The sequence below is a fragment of the Seriola dumerili genome, unplaced genomic scaffold (genome assembly GCF_002260705.1).
Source record: "Seriola dumerili isolate Sdu_G_001 unplaced genomic scaffold, Sdu_1.0 BDQW01001435.1, whole genome shotgun sequence".
Lineage (NCBI taxonomy): Eukaryota > Metazoa > Chordata > Actinopteri > Carangiformes > Carangidae > Seriola > Seriola dumerili.
In genome coordinates, this window is record NW_019175690.1 from 556,334 (window position 1) to 575,806 (window position 19,473).

Genomic DNA, 19,473 nt, shown 5'->3' on the forward strand with positions numbered 1-19,473 from the left:
TGTGTTACCTGTATTGGGGCGTGGCCTGTTTGCTCTGCGACTTCTTTTGTTCGATTGTTTTTTAAATTATTTATGTTTTATTTTTTTATACTGAGGCTTTTACCTATTTCAAACTTTTCATATAAATTTCCTGTCAAACAATGTATTTAAAATGGTATATTGGTAACTTTGATATTTACAAATTTAATAAATGGTTCAAATCAAAACAGCGTGGAAGCAAAAAAAAAAGAAAGAAAAAAGAAATTGGGTATTAATCTTGACTTTAATTGAATTTGTGAATCCTTAGACATACTTAAGGAAAATCTGGACATTCAAAAAGGGAACAGTCTACATAACAGATTCAGATAGATGATTTTCAAAGTGAAATATTAGTATTTAAATTTCAGTATTATTTATTTAATAATAATTCAATTTCACAGTGGCTTATATGATTCTCATTATTGCAGTTGTTACTTGCTTCCATAAAATATAAAATATCTGGATAGTTTGAATTGTAGGATAAACATATACAACACTGAGGTTAAGATAAAATATCATATACCAAAAAAGAGTATCTTAAGACTTTCACATGCACCGACAGTGATACACAGACAAAACAAAGACGTGGTCATTGACTATTTGCCAATCAACATATACAGTGATAGAAATCTTTCTGTATTCACAACATATCAACATATGAATAGTTAGCTTTTCTTTGACAGTTAAATAAAAACTCCATGAAGGCACGTACAGGTTAAACTAATTAAGGCAGGCATATTGTAACAGTATTTACACATATACACAAACACATTTACTTGCAGGTCACATGATATGACCAAAAATGTCTCCCAGTTTTTCTATAGAAACTAGATAGTGGAAAAATAAAATGGATTCTGCATACAGCTAAACTGTGCACAACTGTTCTCCATAAACCAATATAAAAATGACAGCCAGTGTGATTTTTTTTGTGCAGTAATTTTACATGGTGACATGTTCCTTTAAATACAGAAATACGTTACCAATAGACCTGCAACAAAAAGGTGTAACAAATTATTGAAGCCTTGGCTGATGTGCCAGCAAACTACAAACTACAGCTTCAACAGTGGCCAACAAGTTTATTCAACACTGACACAGTCGGTAAGAAAACCTAATGAGCTTTAAAAATTGTTACTGCAGGACTATAGGGCTGTAAAAAATATTTGTTATATTGTCCACCCCTTGCACACCAACATTAAAAAAATCATTAGCGTAGGGAAGTAATGCCATACAGTGATGTGTTAAAAATAAATTACCTTATATGCAACATTAATTTTATTTTTATATCGGGCAATGTCACACTTTCTCTTTGAAGAAGAAACACTTAAAATATGATTTATTATTTATCCCCATAGTCCAGTCATAAACTAACTACAGTTACTTTATTTAACAAATAAAATTTTTATCAAGATGGCAATTTTAGCAACACACTCAAATCTTGCAAAGGCTTTTTTTTCCAAACTGATATCCAATATACGGATTGAATATAATAATACTACTTAATACATTATCCATAAAATAAATACTACCTTTGTGAATTTATATAGATTTTGTTGGGACTGTGTCAGAAAAGTGTTATGAAACTCAGTCATGGATTTGTGGTTTTGTGCTCTATGGGACTGCACTGTATTGGAAGGTGATGTTTACAACTTTGTGCTCATCGTGCATACAACAGGTGGACAAATTAAACTGGTAGTCATTTAAAAATGTACCCATCTGTGACCACAATGCTATATTCTGCTACACCTCATATATACACCCATTACCACAGAACAATATACACACAGTGCACCAATTAAAGTCTCCCGGTTAAACATTTTACAATATAATACAAATACGACAAAAAAAATCTACAGCCTCAGAGTTGAATTAACACCTCTCTGCCAATATCACAACAAAAGTGACCGTTATAAGCTTCACATTATTGCAGTCAACTGGAATATACTGTCAGCTGTGTACATATCCAGAGTCTGCTGTATTCAGCATTGTTAAAAAGAAATTCCTGGTAACATGAATTCCTCTATACTGACAGTTCCCTTATTTAGCCAGGAGGGGGCGATGGTGAACTTTGAGAAATAACTGTGCTCAAAGAGGCATCATGCACAATGTTGCTCACAAGTTTCCTGTAGCATCCTGTAGCTCCTCTCTGATGGTGTTGAGTTCCACTATTGTGTCATTCAGCCCATTTGCCACATCCTTTATTTGACACACCATCTCTTTCTTGCAGCTTTTCTTCAGCTCCCGGGACTCCTTGATGAAGTACTTGTCCATGCCTTTGAAGAGTCGTTGGACTGAAGCTAAAGCTTCGTCTGTTACCTCAGTTGCTCGCATCACTGGGGGGTCGACTAAGCTGATAATCTGCACGGCCCTACGGATCTCCCAGTCCTCTGAGTAGTGTTGGGTGCCAGACCTGAGGAAGGGGTGGCCACGAAGTTTGTACAAGCCCTGATTGACAAAGTGCAGGACCTTCCCAATGTCCAGCAGGTGAGCCTCATACTCCTTCAGTACTGTCTCCACCTAGTGAAGGAGAAGGAAAGACCATGATCTTGGGTTGAACATTGAAAAAGTCGATGGTAAGTTGAAGCATGTGATGAGACTGGGTGCTCTCGTTTCAAAGTCAAGATCTTTTAACTTTTTGCAGCATTATAAAAATGTCACACTACTTCCTACATTTAACTTAAGGACTGCACGAGAACATATCTAAGGTAAGTTAACTGCATATGAACAACATTTTAAGGAGACATTGTAAACTTACCTTCTTCTGGTCGTGCATGTTATTAACATTATCCGAGATGGCCGCAGATGCTGAAGTGATTCCGCCAGCTGTCGCCACACCCACACCAACAGCTGTAACTACCAGAGAGGCACCAAAGGTGAAGGGTGCCAGAGCCAGACCAGTAATAGCTGCCACGCCGCCCACGGCAGTGGTGGTGCCGCCAGTGATGCCAGCGATCTTGGCTTTGTGATGGAAGTTGCTGATATCATCGGCGATAGCGTGGAGCGTAATGATGGACTGCCAGAGGACCTCAGCTCGCTCTGTGAAGACCTTGTTGAAGACACGAAGGCCGTGGTAAACCTTGTCCGCCAAGATAGTGAATGACCTAGGATTTATTTAGGAGTCAAACCAAAGATAGAGCACAGTAAGCACAGAGAAAGGAAGCAGTACATTAAAATGTGGTTCTCCATACCATCTCAAAAAACCTCTTTCGCCAAGCAGTCATCACCATGGCAGGTTTTAATGGAGAAAGACTATTTTGATTACAATCTCCATGTTTTTTTTTTTTTTAATTTAGCCATTTATGTCCATTTATAATCAAGCAGTGCCATTGCAAAAGTGTTGGTTATTTGGGTATTGAAATTTTAACATCAACACTGCTCATGTTCATATCAGTCATAGATCAGACACGGCCATTTATACATTTGCTGGATCAAGATTTATGAACAGGCTTCATTTGTGCTTAAAATGCTACGCAAACTGAACAACAGCCAGTCAAGACGAACGAGCAGATTTAGTGTGTCTAGATCATTTTAATTTGTCTCAGTTTGTGTGTGACGCGTGCCTTTACTATGATTCTAGAGATGAAGTGTTGGCTGGTCCTTATATGGTGTACCAAAAATCACCCCACAGTCCATTGTGTACAACTTTTACCACTGCAATCAGTGTATCAGTTGAGAGCACCCACAACTGCTGGTATAGCAACACCAGAAGAAATCCAGCGCAGACTGAAGGTTGGTTAGTATTAACCATACCAGCACCCTTCTCCTGCCCCAAAATCCATATAAACAGACATACTTGGACTCATCCTCTTGTATGACTTTGCTCTCGTCGTCTGATGGCACCTCATCCCATTCTGAAATACAATCCAGCAACAGGTGTTGATGAGGTTTAAAAAGACATTCGTGTGTTTGTTCTTATTGCTCAGTTTCTGTTGTCTGAATCTGGTTACTTAAGATAAGTTTGACTGTGACTCACGCTCCACAGTGTACCACCACTCCATCAAACTGTCAGTGTCCTGTGACCAAAACAAAAAACAAAACCATGATGGTTCGCACATGAACACCACGCAATTAGAAAAGGGAAACAATGCATACATAAGAAATGCATTGTGATGAAGTGGACTATGTGAGTATATCTGTTGTTGAAAGAAACTAACCCCGTCCTCATCTTCGTCCTCCAAACCAGCCATAGCACGCTCATCCTGCTGAGCAGCCAGCCACTCCGCCTGAATGAGGGGTGAAGGGAAGGGTGGATGTAACAAAAACAAGCTAGTGAATACGTCAATAGGTCTTTCCTACACATTTTTCTATGTTCACACAGATTAGCCATCAAAACATGGCATTACACTTGTTGTGTCGGCTAGTATGTGCTCTATGTTGCTGAACCAGCTCAGTCACATGTCAAAGGAATGTGTCCCATCAGGATACATGGAGATGAAGATAAGTTAGCCAACAGTGGAAAAACAACATCATCGGTGTTTCTCAACCACTAGCTGAAATCAAAAGGTGCACGGTGCAAGGTGTAAATAATGCTACAAAACCTTTTGTGCACAGGACTTGTTCAGACAAAGGAGTTTTCCTATTTAATCCGCGTTAATACTGTACAATTATGATCCAGTAAATAAGCTTCTTATCAACTCAAGTGTACAAGAGTTGTATAGGTATTTACTTGGTTGTCTAGGTGCACATAAACACTTTAGGACACAGTGTTTAGTCACAAAAATGCCACATAAAAGCTCAACATTATCTCAAGACATCCAACATATACACTGTGCTGCAAGGGAAAACAGTAAACCAATAGAGAACAGTATAATGCTGTAAATCTGATCGAAGAAGTGATTTTCCATAAACCTAGTCAGGTCTGACTCGATGGAAAATTTGGAACCAAAACAAAATATGTTATTAGAGTCAGCAGAGTCAAGTTGATCAGCTTCATTTGTGCTGCTACATCACGAGTTACCGTTGCATGATGACTTAAGATAAGGAAGTAAATCTGAACATTGGATAAACAGTGGAAACTGGGTCATTTAAAAACTTGTTTGAGCTAAGGATGAAGAAGTCTGTCTAAAGATTAAAGACGTACCATTTTAATAGTAATCCATGTCTAAAGAATCCAAGTGTGATGCCAAGGTTTGGCTAAGTAGGCCACATGTTAATCACTTAAACATCTTGCAGTATTATCTACCCGTGTGAACTAACCTTAGCAGCCTCTGACAGGAAGTCACTACATGTAGCTCCTGGTGGGTCTTCACACTCTGGATGCATGACTTTGCTCTGTGAAGACAAAGACACAATAAAAAGAAAGCATGTCATTCTCTGGTTTTTAAAGATCTGACCGCACTAACAGCAAAGCAGAAATAGCTTAGACTTCACAGACTAACCTTAAACTTGTATTTTTTGAAGCCCTTGAGTTTCGATGTCTTTTTCTGTATTAAAAAAAAAAAAGAAAAGAAAAAAGGAAAACAGTTTTGATAGTCACACTATTAAATAACCCAAAGGGAAGCAGCAAATGTGAACATCAGGATGACAGAAATACCGGTTTGCAGGTTTCCAGTTCATCTTGTTCACTGTCATAGATGTCTTCTGGACTCAAGAAATCTTTTCCTGTAATTTCGTCCTCAGCAAAGGCGTCCTGCAGAAGATATATAACAGAAATTAAGCAAAAATGAAATTGTACAATAATATGCAATGCTTACATTGTGCATTAAACCAATATTAAACATACACCGGATGCCTCGTCAGGCATGTGGTGGTTGAATCCGATCAGTTCACTCTGTCCAATTGGATCGTAGGTTGTCTTAGATTTGCATGGAACAGGATTAGGACCTTTATGTTTGGAATATTTCTAATGAAAGAAACAAATCATGATAATTTAGTATCATTACAAAGTTAAAGTTGTAAAATTGTTGTACCAGTTTTAGTTGAAAAATACCTGTTTGCAGTCCATCATCCAATTTAGTTCTTCATCGTTTAACTCCTCTGCTGAGAAGCTGCTCTTCTTTTTCTGAGGCCTGGTGTGATCTGGCATGTCCTCCTAATTCACAACATTCAGACAAATTAGTTAAAAAAACAAAAAAAAAAAAAAAAAAAAACAACTCAGCAAAAGATTTGACCATTTCCCATTGCATGACAAAAATTTAATTTTTACCTTAGAGCTTCTTCGACCCGTGTGCAGCAATTTCATCTTTGTTGGTTTCTTCTATTGATGAAGAAAAAAAAGCGAAGTGAAATTTAATGACAACATGTGAAATGAAAAACTGAGAACTAATGGAAAAGACAGTTACAGGTTTGCAGTCTTCCATTCCATAAGCATCTTCATCTCCATTTAGTCCAGCAGAAAAATGGTGTGTTTTCTGTAAGTGCTTGTCATCCCAAAAAGCAGCCTGGGCAACATATTTGAAACAACCGTTACTCTAGATAGGCACGTCAGAAACATTAACACCATCATACAAGTGCAGTGAAAACCCTGCTGCATAGACACGTAACAAATCATATAATGGTAAAAAAAAAAAGAAGCAAAGGACCTTGCTAGATGACTGTAGACCGTGGCCTTTCATCTCTTCTGCATCCTCAAAAGCATCATCCTAAGAGTGAAATATTGTAACTTACATGTAGAAAAAGTAGTTGTTTCAGAATGATATAAGCCAGTATCAGCAAATTGAAAAAACATAAGTAAACCCTGCCATGTCCTAAATCAGACCAGTCATATTAAATAAGGGAATTAATTAGTCATTATCTTACATGTTAAGTGTAGTTTGTTTCCGTTTAAATGTTACCTGAGACGTTTTACGAGGCGTGTAGCCATGTGCACCGTAAACTTCGTCATATGATTTATCCTGAGGGAGAAAAAAAAAAACAAAAACATTCCAAACACGTTACACTGCTCAGTCATCCTCATACCACAAATACGATGTACGAGCGAAGCTGCACAAACCCCACTATATTCATATGTACAGTCATACCTTTGAGCCTTTACGAGGTGTGTATCCGTGCGCTCCCTTGGGTTCATCATCAGCCTGGAGAGAGGAGGTTTTTAAAGCCATACACAGACATGACACTTTTCATCTGTGGAATATGACGTTGAAACAGTTCATACCTTTTTTACAGTGATGGCAAATCCTCTGTGTGGCACAAACTGGATTTTCACCCTGCTTTTTCTCCTCTGAGAAGAGACAAAAGATCCGATTACCCAAATAAATGGATGCCAGAATAATGATATAGTACTCCCTTCAAAAAAAAATAATGTCTCTAAATGTCACTCCAGACTCTCCGTCCAAACATTTTGAGAGCATTCAAAATAAGCAGCTCCATTCTACAACTTCTTTAGGCTGAACTGTCGTGAATTTTGCCATTCTGTAAATCATGACTACACCTCAGGCTGTTGACTTGGTCATTTAACAAAAGCATCAAAATGACTGTTTAACCTCTTCATGATGGGCTACCCCTCCATCCTTCTCTTCACCGGCGCTGTCATCCAGCACTGTCCCCTGTTTAAAAAGACACTGCATTAAAAACTATTACATATTTTCACATTTGTCTTAGAAGGAAGCAAAAGAAAATAAATGATAAAGACTGTAAAAAGTATAGAAATAACATATTACTGCTTTTAAAGCGTTGACATTAGGATGTGAATTCATGTTCTTTCTGCAGTTTTCCCAGTAGTTAGAAAAGTAAAAACAAGAGCATTCTTGAGAGGATTTGAGCTGCTAATGCTCAAGATAATCTTTGGAACTTGAAATGAGGGTTCAAAGAGAAAACTCTCTTCTCATCCTCTTCAAGATCCAATTAGTTTGATAACATTTGGCAGACTTTACCTCTGACCATCGCCGTATGACGGAGTTTTTCTTGCCATTGCTTTTCTTATCGATCTCATCATCCTATTGTGGAATTACAGAGGAGTTAGTCACATGTATGACACGGTGTAGCTTCGATGAAACTATTAAGCAAGACTTTTAGGAGAACCTATATCTCCTTCCATGAAGCCACATACTTGTGATAACTTACCTTTGATTCATTCGTGTGCTTTCCCTCTGGCACAGAGGAATTAGTGGATGCTCTTCTAAGCAGCCGTTTCACTTTGGTCTTCAGAGGTTTCTTCTGGTGACAAAAGAGAATAATGAAACCACCACAGGTTTACTAATCCTGTTCATAAATACAATTACAAGACTGGTTACAAAAACAACAACAACAAAAAAAAAAAAAATCATACTTTGTAGTCCATCTCATTCTGCTCTCCATCTTCATTCTCTCCTGCAGCTATGTGCAACTCTGAAAAATACTCCTGAAAAACAGAAGAGCACTTTTAAACTGAGTAGTGGTATGTTCAGATATAATACAACAATATTTTTTGTCTTGATTTATCTGAGCAGATTTTATTTCTTGATTAAGTGTTTAATTGGCTTTACAGTATAACAAGCAGCAGGTGATTCTTTCTTTAAACTGATGGCAGCGCCAGTTTTTTGTCTGCTTTTGAAATGTGGAGTCAAAACAATTCAAGAAGATACAGCCATGAATTTGAGTTTATCGTTTCTCACCCAAGATGAATCATTTTTTTTAAAACAAGTTTAAGTTGCATTTATTTGTTTGTATCTTATAGACTGTATTTGCACATCATCAGCATTGAATCAGAACTCACCATTCAATATATCACCTCAGCCCCTCAGATGCACTTTACAGTTCTAATACTGTAATGTTTTATATTCTAATCACAGATATGTGTAGGGACATGTTAAGACACAATGATTGTTACCTGTGATGATTTACGAGGGATAGGTAGTGTACCGCTTTTCCCCTCCTTCGTGTCATCAGGAAACTTATCCTACAAAATAAAAACCATTACCATCGTATTGACAAATGTATTGACACAGAATCAAAGCAGAGAAGCTGTTATTATATTTTATATTATTTATTTTATTAATGTTTTGTTTACCTTTGAGCCTCTTCTGGAGAGTAGGGTCATTCTGAATTTCTTGTCTTTTTTCTGTAATAAATTTTTGCACAAAATGTTTAAGTATTTTCTGGAAAAATATATTAATGGCAACCACAGAATGTCGAATAGTAACTGATGTTATGTCAGATTGTACCTTGCTATGACTTCCAGAGGGATCCTGATCCTCACCACTTCCTCCATCGGAGTCTGTCTTGGCCTAAGAGAAATTTTTCTTTGTTGTTTCTTTTTTCTACTTAAAAATGAACAATGTTAGAAGAACAAACAACTAGAAAATTGAACTGTCTCTTACCTTCAGTGACTCTCGCCGTAGTCTAAATTTTCCAGACTAGAAAAAAACAAACATCATTCATCAGCTGAAATGTCTGACTTTTGTATAGAGAACATTGCTAAGAGTTCAAGACAGCATGCCAACCTATTAGTGAGCAAATGCATGAAATGTTTGTTTAAAATGTTTTCTTACTGGTCTGAAGTCAGGGTTAAGCTGAGGACTGTCCTCAGGCCAGTCTTCCACACACCTTTCCTGTTTTGGGATTTTAATAATAAAAAGCTTTATACAGACAGTTGAACTTCATCGGGTGGTGCGTTTCCTTCTGCATCACCCTCAAGCCAAACTTTACATCTGTAGCTCCAATAGTAAGAATCTGATGGCAAAACTGCCCTTATGTTATTATTATGTTTGTCATTGGTTGTTCTACATTTATTCATTTTCATTATTTATTATGCAAATCCCTTTCTTCCGTTATCAACACAGACCTGTCCAATGAGCAGGACGTCCTCATAGACAACATAGTTCTCAGGGTCCACTGGTTTACTTTCCTGTAAAAACAGACACACTTAAAGCATGCACACCGAAAATGATCTCCTATCCGCAGTGTGTGTTGATAGCTACACACACTTTCCACACATGACCATTTAAATCATTTCTAATTAGATAGTTAGAGTCATATCCTTGAACATACTGTTGCACATAGTAATTAGGTCAAATTTAAACAGCATACATACTGGGGTATTTGGTTTGCGGTGAATAACTGGTTTCGGGAGCGATCTGAAACTTGGTTTAGGAGACGTTTTTGGTACATTTGATTCAGGTTCAATCTAAACACAACCCAAAAGAGATAAAGACTGAGTTAAGAGAAATGAGTTTAACAAAAGCAGGTAATTAAGATTATGTGTTTTTCATACAGGTTTTGCAGGTGTGGGTGGCTTTTCTGGTTTCAGTGGCTTTTCTGTCCTGGGTGGTCTAGTTCGTGGAAGTGGCTTTGGTGGACGTTTGAAGGTCGGCACCTGCAAGTTTGATAATGAAATGAAGGTAAGTGCATGTTGGATAAATCAAATGTCTTGAAATAATTTGTCGTTCAGATGCAACTTGCGGTACATTGGAGCCCTCAAGGACACTTTAAAGTACAATGTATTAGTATTTAACATTGATTTTATGGCTGTCTACATATGGAATGGTACATGTTACGTACATGAGTCATTTCAGCTGGAGACTGGCTGGGTGACACAGACAGATTGACGGCCTGACTGAATGGAGTTGGTTGAAGAATATCATGCTTGGTGCCCCGTGGAGTTGTCAACACAATATCATGTAGCCTGTTGAAAGACTTTGGTTTGACAGCTGGAAGAGATTCTAATGGCTTTGCTTCGGAGAGATCTCGCGACAATAGCATGTCCATCTTCAGTTCTGGTGAACCGTTGAGGGAAGGCATGGAGTATGTAGGCTTAGATTCAGTATTGCTGGGGGTTATCTCAAACATATCCCTGCTGTTAGTCTTTGAGAGAAGTGGTTGGAAGATGTCTGGAGTCCCGTTTGAAACATCTTGGAAAGGGTCGTATAATTTTGAAGGAGTAGTACCAAACGGGTCTTCCAAACTGGAGATGTCTTGGAATAAATCCCTTGTAATTGGGCTTGGGAATGGGTCGACTGAACTTGTGGATGAAGATGAAAATATATCTCGACTTTCCTGAGAGGACATGCCAAAAAAGTCATTCTCCTTTGTAGAGGGATCTTGTTTGATTTTCTTGACATGGAAGAGATCCCCACTTTTAGTTGGAACAGCTTGAAACAAATCGGCTTCATTGGTGGAAGAAGTATAAAATGGTTTCACCACCATTGGCTGTGAAGACCAAAACAGATCATCTGCCTTGTTTGAAGGAGATTTGAATGCGTCCTCAAAACTGCTGGGAGATTTGTCAAAGAGGTTCACTTCCTTAGCATCAGCTGTGTGGAGTAAATCCTTTCCTTTAGCAGCCTGGAGAGGATCTTGCACTTCACCTTTAAAGAGGTCAGAGTTTTTCGACTGCAAGTGGATGTTGGAGAGGTTCTGTGTTTGAGGGGGATTTGCTTTAAATAAGTCTCGTGAGTTCAGGGTTTCGTCATGAAAATGACCATTGACAGATGTATTTTGGGTCAATGTCGATGTATGGAAGAGGTCTTGCATTTGGTTGTGGGTAAGGGTCTGGAATAGGTCCTTCTGAGGTTTAGAAAACTTGTCTCCATTTTCAAGAGTCTTAATTTTGGGCTGAAGATCCAGAGGCGAGCTTTGAAATTCAGTTGGAGGGGCAAAAATGGTATTGAGGTCTGCTTCCTCTGAAGTTTCCATCCCTATGGCCCCCATGATGTGACGTTTGCCACTCAATTCCTAATGAAAGAACACAAGGTCATCAGGGACGGGCTGAAAAAGTTCTCAAGGTATTGTTGTGATCTCGTTTTAGAAACAGAAATCCCTACCAGATCATGCGCATAAAAGGGGTTCATTCTGGCCAAATTGCCATTCACTCCATTCTGATAAAGACAAGGAAAGGAAACAGAAAAGGAAGAGGTGGTAGATTTCATTTAGACTGTCGCTCAAACTCAGTTAAGTGGGCATTTAAAAAACATGTGGGGGGTTAAATGGAGCGGAGCCTGCTCTCCATTCTGAAAGATTCAGACAGTGACACGACAGAAATTTTACACGATGAATGATTTTGGAGAAGTGGTATTTTAAGGAAGTTGAAATGTAGCTTTTGGCTCAAGGTCTAATACACAAAAATGTAGTATTTCTACCTCTCAAAAAAATTCATGCATTGTTTTTTCATAACAATATGGTAAAATTGCCAGAGGTTTGAATGTTGCAAAATAGCCTGATTATTTCTTTTTCCACATTTACTTGTCCCTACAGAACACCTACACCTGCATTTATTTGTAGGCCAAAGTTTGAGAGCCGGCACCAACCAAAAACTGTAGAACAAAGGCATTGAGATGGTATCGTGTAAATAAAGTTACCAGTCATTGTGGCTGATGATGCTGTTTTTACTGCCCTTTCACATGCTGATAATATACTGACTTATTAATAGAAAAGTCTAGTCAAGCAATCTGCTTATAGACAGACACACCTACAAAGATTTCACGATAGCATTTTAGTGCGATTGTGTTGTTGATCAAAGAACAAAACAAGAGGAAGGGTGTGGATTTTACCTTTGCTGTAGAACGAAGATGATTATCCTCTGTCTTCAAACCATTCTGAGGACAAGGAAGATTTGTGTTGATTAAAATATGAACCACAGTTTCAACCATAACGTTATGAACACTTAGCTAACACAAAAATTAACCATTTAACGTGGCGACTTTGAGGCACTTCAGCTAAATCTCGGATGTAATTTCTCTTGAGCTGTACCATTATGTCATTCATTTATGCTCTGCAGATGCTGAACCTCACCTGTCCTAAGTATAGCTGCTGGTTCTCTGTCACATCTGTAGCAGCAGCCGAGAGATCACCAAAGAACTCACCATCCTGTGGACCAAAAGTCAGTGTTGTTAAAAACATATTTCTGGAGTGAAGCGTGGGAAGTCACCCATCATGCTTTTCACGCATCGTTAGTTAGTGCGATATGAACGTCATGTGTCACTTGGTAGACATGTAAACTAAAATGTGATAACGCTCCTGACTGCTGAAACCATACTGCAAGCATTTTAAGACTTGCTGTTTGTTCTCCAGCAAGCAAGAATTTATGCATTTGCGGTTACTACTGTGTTCAAACAAAGACAAGATAACTGGGAGTGTCTTAAAAATACACTCGGTAATATGTTGTTGTTATGTTTTTGCTATTAATCAAAGATCCCCAACCTGCACTGCGTGTGTATATGCAGAGCTGAAAGCTGATGTTATCGGTGGTTTCTAACCTGTTTGTTTCGAGACTCGTTCACAGATGATCCACTGGAGTCAGAGGGTGATGAAGCAAGAGTCTGAGGAGGGGACAGATGGAAAAAAAAATTAATGTATGTGGATCTTTTCTCACTTATCATCCTCAAACTTGAAAAGGGTCAAATAAAATTCCATTGCAGTGCAGTATAGTACCTTAGCTTAATGGGTGTGTGTTTGAGATAGGGTGGATATACTGGATGTGACAGTTTCTAATTCCATACCACAAGTGTGTGTGTGTGTGTGTGTGTGTGTGTATGTGTGTGTGTAGCTTCTTACATTGTATTGATTATGGAAAGGGCTTTGTGAAACTTTTTTCAGCATATTTTGTAGTGAAGCAAAACTCTAAAGAAAAGACACAAAGAAAATCATCAACTTCCCCCTTCCCTTCTGTTCAGTGAGCTTACCAGGTTCAAACAAAAAAAACCAAAACATGGCTAAAATAGGCACATCCCCAAAAATGTCAGAGAGGCTCTGCCTGCCTGGATAAGACCCATGTTGGGTCGAAAATACACTATTGTGTATTGTCTTTTATGAAGTTAAATTAGACATAGATGAGTTTAACTATTACACATATCGCCTTATTCTGCAATAAATCACTTTTAAAACTATTGCTTATTTTATTGGTCCCATCAGGTGTGGAACATATCGTTCTGAGACTATGAGACATTTCTCTGGATGCTGTCAGTAATAGTTTTATTCAGCAGGTTAAGGACTCGTATTCAAAATGTATATATGTGGCTTAAACTTCGGAACATTACCAGAGATAGTTTGGTATAGCATCTACAGTAATGTCAGACTGACACATGAACAATGAAAAGGTCTGTTCTCAAGTGTGACTATTTTTGATATAGTAATGATGAAGTCAAACTGCAGTGTGACAATAGCACATTCTTTCTTTTCTGTACTTGTGGAAAAACATCCATCAGTCACAGACATGACAGTGCAAACACATTCAAAACAGCCGACATCATGGTATTCTCAGTTTGGCTGCCCAGTCTGTTTGCCCTGTCAAAATACAGGCCAGACATAGATGCCAATAAACAGTGTGGTAATAAACAGTACAGGGAAATTAACTGTCCTGCATGTCCTGAACTGATTAGATTGTTTACTTGATTGAGGATGACATGTAAAATATGCAGCACATGGAGGAAGAGGGTGGAATTTAGGCTTGGATTGCAGTTTTTGCGGGCATTTGAGAATCAAATACAACTACCATTAAAACTTCAACATCCTCTGTACCACAGACCCGATTTAAACATACTCACAGGTCGTCTTTCACCCGATGCAGTTTCTGTTGCCGCTGTATGCTCCTCGTGATTTCCCCCCTGCATGCCATTCTCCTAATAAACATTTATGTCAGAAAAAAAAAGAAAATAGGAAAACATGTTTCAAACACTTCAAACTATTTCAAAAGTCCTCTTTCTTCTGTGTGAACATAACATTAACATCCAGTCAAGATTGAACTATTCCAAGACTTACTGTAGATGTATCTCCTCTCATGATCAGTGAAGTTGGTTTAATAATTAATCATGAATTTAAAACAGCTGATATCCGGTGAAAGATTACGTTTCTTTTGCATTTAAATGCATCAGTTTGTCCTCGGCATCGACAGGCAATTCTCTCCCGTCCTGACACCTGTGTTAAATCGTCTGTGGTGAATGCCTGAAAATCCGGAATTACAGTTTTCAAAATAAAAGCCCATTTTTGCGCATGCTCTGTTCTATTGGTCTGTGCTTGTCTTAAATGACACTGGTTGTTGTAACCACAACATCAACTTATTCTCAAGGTAGTCAATGTAGAAATTATTTTCTAGCTAAGCCAATTCAATATTAAGCCCACAATTATCTACCAAGTGGTGTTGGAGAGGGTTTTCAGTCACTATTTAACAGCGTGGGGTGCATTTCCTGCCGTTTAACATCAATTCAAAAATCTGAAACTGAGGAGTGGGCTAATAGAGATTTTTTTTTTTTTTTTTAACCATGTTTTAATACTATGCTCAACTATATTTTAAATCATTCTTCCTAATAAGTAGTAAGTAATAATAAGCTTTCAGCTGGTCACCTTTCCCCGACTGCTTTTATACCAATGCAAACCGACCGGTTGTCCTCGCCCTGCTCATGGTGCGTAAACTTGCTTAAACTCAGTGTTGACAGATGAGGAAACATCTGTCATGAACATGAAACCAAACATTACTATTAACTTGTTATTGTCATAATGAATGTGCAACACAGTACATTCATAAATCAGATACAGAATAAACTTTAACTCCAAAGAAAAACAAACAAAAAAAGTCAGAAAAGCAAAATCATGTCTCAACTTAAGAGACCACATCCTCACCAATGTATCCACTTTGTTTCTAATTATGTTTTTCCTTATAGACCTTTGTTGTAATTCTCTCCTCAAAACTCGATAGACATCAAGTCATCAATTATAAAAAATATTCTCATGTCAAGTGTAGATGGAGATCAGCTGGACAGTCAGTGAGAGATACTAAGATGAGTCCTTGAAATGGTAGCTGCAGAGAAACCTGGGTTTATATTAAGCTCTAACCCTGCTATACGTTCTTATACGGTACATTATATGCATACCAGTAGAGTAATGAGGAACCTGTCTTAAGTGTTTTTCACAGCTGCTGACTTTGGTATACAGTAACATGTAGTAACATGCTTCGTCCAGCAGATGGCAGAAGCTCTTTAAAGACTGTAAATCTCTATGAGAATCTTTCTGGATCAGTAACATGTTTGTTGGTTACTTTAATATGTATTTTGTCACAGTTACTGGTCACAGTACCTCATCAAAACTGTAACTGGCAATGTAGTTCAAGGTTCAAACAATATATACTGAATTCTTTGAGATACTTTTACATTTCTTTACCATGTGAAGAATAATGACACTAATAATTTCAAACTGTTCAAAGAACTTTGCCTGAAGCTGCTCAAAAAGAAGATTTTACATTATATTTGATCAATTTGGAATAAAGGAAACCTCTTTAAATAATTCAGAGGAATATTAGAGTGATTTGTTGCACAAATTGTATTTGTGTCTGTATGAAACAAACCTTGACCAAAAATAATTTAAAATAATTTATGTTAATATCAAATCTTTGAGGTTTACACACAGTGTGGGATTATTTAATCAGAAAAACATATTTTAAGCTATGATTCTCACAGCAAACTTTGATACTGTGCCACCAAGAAGTTGTATGCCTGATAAGAAAGTGAAAGAAAAACAACAGTGTAGGGGAATTCTTTCACACGATATTTTCCATATATGGCTGTGGTGTACCCGTCCCACCCCACAAAGACAGAAAGAAGTAAATACAGAAAGGGTGAAGGTAAGTGTTTAAGGCTGGCCCAGCAAACTATTACACAAAGATAGGCTGTTAAGCTTTAATCCTGTGCCCTTTTAGGCTGGTTGTTTTACCTCCAAAACTTGTATCCATATATTATACATACTGTATAAAAGTTAGATATGGCTTAAGGCTTAAGCTACTTACATTTTTATGCACTGATACTCCTCATCAGCAGTGTTTTACCTAAAGAAAAGGAATAAACTTTTTGTTCTAGATAAGTAAATATGTGTGAAAATATGAGTAGCAAGAAGGAACTGAAGGACAAATATTGTTTTGGGGGAAACAATTACTGTGGAGCTGCTCTTGAGCTTAATGTTTGATTGCAATTTGTAGTTACTGTAAGTCAACTGGTTAACAATATTTCGAAAACACATAAATCGAAAGTATGGTCAGAAAAATTCCCCTCAGGGCGGCGCCTGTGCAAGCTTGGCAAAAAAGAAACTGAAACAGAACAAATAAAAGATAGAATCATATGCTCTGGCTGTAGATCATCTCAGGTGTCCTGAAGAGAGAAATCGCCGCGCACCTTTTTCATCTTGTTAACAGGTGAGTATCAGACTACTACCACAATATATTAAATACAGCAGTGACGAAAACAGTTAGGCTACATATTGCAATGACTACTTATAATATCTGTATTTTCATATGTATTTGTTAATAAATCATTGTCAGAGTAATAATACACTACAGTGTAGAGAATTATATATTAAATATATATATATATATATATATATATGTATATATATCCTAATTTTTTCTATTTCTATTTTTGACCAGAGTTTTTTCTTTCTCACAAAATGGATGAATCTGACACAGATCCCACAGTTCATGGACTGTTTGACGGATTCCCAAATTTACTCATTGCTCTGAGTTTCTTGTCTCAAAATGACAATGAAGAGCGTCTCCTCAACAAGCTGAAAGGACTGGTTACAAATATCAAATGGAACCCAACAGATGCTGTTAACTTGTTTGATGCTCTTATGAAACGATTTGAGTCAAATTCAACAAATGACAGATCACATTTCCTCTCATGGATGTTGGAAATGTTGCACTGTATAGAGATTCATTATATCACTCCCAGTTGGAGATGTCAAAGAGGAAAGACACTTATTGAGCTGGTCCAAGACAAGAAAGTAAAAGATGAAGACCTAAAGAAACGCTTAGCTGATGAACAAGAAAAGCAACTGGATGAAATTATTGAGGAAATCCGTCAACAACAGTTAAACCAAATTGATGAAAAGCTTTTAGATGAGGTGAGAGACACTGTATCATCAGTTCATGGAGATCTTACTTCAGGCAATGATGGATCACAGAGGAGTGGCTTGAAGAAAGACTTGCTAAGGCTCTGTCAAGCAGCTGAAAAAACTCACTTTCGACCACGACTGACACAGATTGTGAGCTTGTGTCTTATGGCTCTTTCCAAAACAGGGCGATTAATTCAGGTTGGCACTGGAGAAGGAAAGTCGTGTATTGTGGCGATGTTTGCAGCATTTCGAGCTATGAGAGGAGAAAAAGTAGACATCATGTCCAGCTCGTCAGTTCTGGCACAAAGAGACTTGGAAGAATGGGCAGACTTTTATAAGGTTTTAAAAATCAGTGTAAACTGCAACATCAACAAACAAGACCATGACTTGAAAAAGTGCTATCAGAGTCAAGTTGTTTATGGTACTGTGGAAGAGTTTGCTGGAGACTGGTTAAGGCATCACTTTCATAGGAAGGACATATTTGGGGAAAGGAAATTCCAATGTGCGATTGTGGATGAAGTGGACTCGTTGATGCTGGATAAGGGTCATCATGTTGTCTATATAAGTAGTGATATGCCTGCTTTGCAACATCTCAATCCACTCTTGGCATTCATATGGGCCGCTACTAATCAGTACCGTAAGATTGGCACAGAGAAAACTGTGGGTCGAAAATACCCCTTTCATGAAGTGGTGCTTGAAAACATAACAAAGGGCAAAGATATTGATGAGTTCACCATTCTTCAAATGGCTGAAGACATCGGTATTCTGACAAAAGGTTCAGTCAGGGATCTTAGGAGGAACATGAGCCTTTTACCCGAGAAAACTACAAGTCTTACTGCCAACCAGCTGGCTGAGTTCTTTGAGACAGTAGAGAGGAGATTCCCATCTTGCCAGTTTGCTCTACACTGCATAAATAATGATGGAGCAATAAAGGAACTGAGCAAAGGGCAACAAAGAGAAAATGGGGAAAAGCAAAGAATACCAGTGCTTTTAATCAACGGGGGCTTATGTCAGTACATGTATTGCGATGAAGAGAGTTTACACAGAGCTGCAGAAGAAGAAATAAAACGCGCTCTGCATTTTACACCACGTCAACTGAGCAAAGAAGACAAAAGTGGCTGCTACATCCCGGGCTTCCTCTCAAATCTGGTCGAAGCAAAACTAAAGGTGTGGATTGAAAATGCGTTCTATGCACAAACAATGACAAAAGATCATGAATATATCATGGAGAAACATGGAATAGTCCCCGTAGACTACAGCTGCACAGGTGTTGTTGAAAACTTCATGAAATGGTCAGATGGACTGCAGCAGTTTCTTGAAATGAAACATGAGTCCAAGCTGAGTGACATGACAGCTATCACAAACTATATGTCCAATGTTGGCTTGCTTCAGAAGTATAAAGATCAGATCTATGGAATCTCTGGGACTCTTGGCCAACAAGCAGAGACTGAGACCTTGCAGAAAATCTATGAAGGTATCAAGACCTGTCAGATACCTTCATTCAAACGCAGAAAGCTGTTTGAAGTTGAAGGAGTGATTGTAGATGATGAAAAAGAATGGATTGAAAAAATCTGTAATGTTGTAACGGCACAAACCAAGCCTACTCTATATAGGGAGGGAAGAGCTGTGTTGATCATCTTGAGACCATCAATCGAGCAAAGGTTCTCCACCATGCTCTAGGAGATAAAGTCCCAAACAAAAAGCTTTACATAAACAACAATGTGGACAATA

The 19,473-nt window shown here is 38.0% G+C and overlaps 2 protein-coding genes across 3 annotated transcripts; both read right to left on the reverse strand.

The window, feature by feature from the left end:
- Nucleotides 1-261: 261 nt before the first annotated feature.
- Nucleotides 262-10,990, reverse strand: LOC111238618. 2 transcript variants are annotated; one of them, XM_022768198.1, is made up of 29 exons: nt 10,432-10,990; nt 10,145-10,246; nt 9,965-10,057; nt 9,716-9,778; nt 9,423-9,482; nt 9,252-9,287; nt 9,096-9,158; nt 8,942-8,992; nt 8,762-8,830; nt 8,222-8,293; nt 8,017-8,106; nt 7,827-7,889; nt 7,437-7,499; nt 7,109-7,174; nt 6,975-7,028; nt 6,789-6,848; nt 6,537-6,596; nt 6,297-6,395; nt 6,161-6,211; nt 5,945-6,046; nt 5,738-5,857; nt 5,549-5,644; nt 5,394-5,438; nt 5,212-5,286; nt 4,170-4,238; nt 3,989-4,028; nt 3,809-3,866; nt 2,771-3,116; nt 262-2,532 (listed from the first exon to the last, which is right to left on the reverse strand). In XM_022768198.1, the coding sequence occupies exons 1-29, from the start codon at nt 10,936-10,938 to the stop codon at nt 2,128-2,130; spliced, it is 3,078 nt and encodes a 1,025-aa protein (XP_022623919.1). In that variant the 5' UTR covers nt 10,939-10,990; the 3' UTR covers nt 262-2,127. The 2 variants fall into 2 exon arrangements, with proteins under 2 accessions (XP_022623919.1, XP_022623918.1); XM_022768197.1 differs by having other exon boundaries at nt 8,017-8,109.
- On the reverse strand, nt 10,949-14,778 carry LOC111238608. Its single transcript, XM_022768188.1, has 9 exons — nt 14,626-14,778; nt 14,412-14,486; nt 13,423-13,488; nt 13,125-13,187; nt 12,661-12,735; nt 12,420-12,464; nt 11,694-11,747; nt 11,007-11,604; nt 10,949-10,956 (listed from the first exon to the last, which is right to left on the reverse strand). The coding sequence occupies exons 1-9, from the start codon at nt 14,644-14,646 to the stop codon at nt 10,949-10,951; spliced, it is 1,005 nt and encodes a 334-aa protein (XP_022623909.1). The 5' UTR covers nt 14,647-14,778.
- Between the last annotated feature and the right edge of the window lie 4,695 nt (nt 14,779-19,473).

What these genes read in the sequence shown, in the direction of transcription:
- LOC111238618 (XM_022768197.1), bottom strand. Translation starts at nt 10,938, where the DNA reads ATGTCCTCTCAGGAAAGTCGAGATATATTTTCATCTTCATCCACAAGT. An exon ending in GGATGATGGACTGCAAACAG is followed by an intron (nt 5,858 to 5,944) that starts GTATTTTTCAAC and finishes TTCTTTCATTAG; the next exon opens with AAATATTCCAAACATAAAGG. An exon ending in TCCTGTCAGAGGCTGCTAAG is followed by an intron (nt 4,239 to 5,211) that starts GTTAGTTCACAC and finishes CCCCTCATTCAG; the next exon opens with GCGGAGTGGCTGGCTGCTCA.
- LOC111238608 (XM_022768188.1), bottom strand. Translation starts at nt 14,646, where the DNA reads ATGAGAGGAGATACATCTACA. An exon ending in ACGAGTCTCGAAACAAACAG is followed by an intron (nt 12,736 to 13,124) that starts GTTAGAAACCAC and finishes TTTGGTCCACAG; the next exon opens with GATGGTGAGTTCTTTGGTGA. An exon ending in CCTTTTATGCGCATGATCTG is followed by an intron (nt 11,605 to 11,693) that starts GTAGGGATTTCT and finishes TTCTTTCATTAG; the next exon opens with GAATTGAGTGGCAAACGTCA.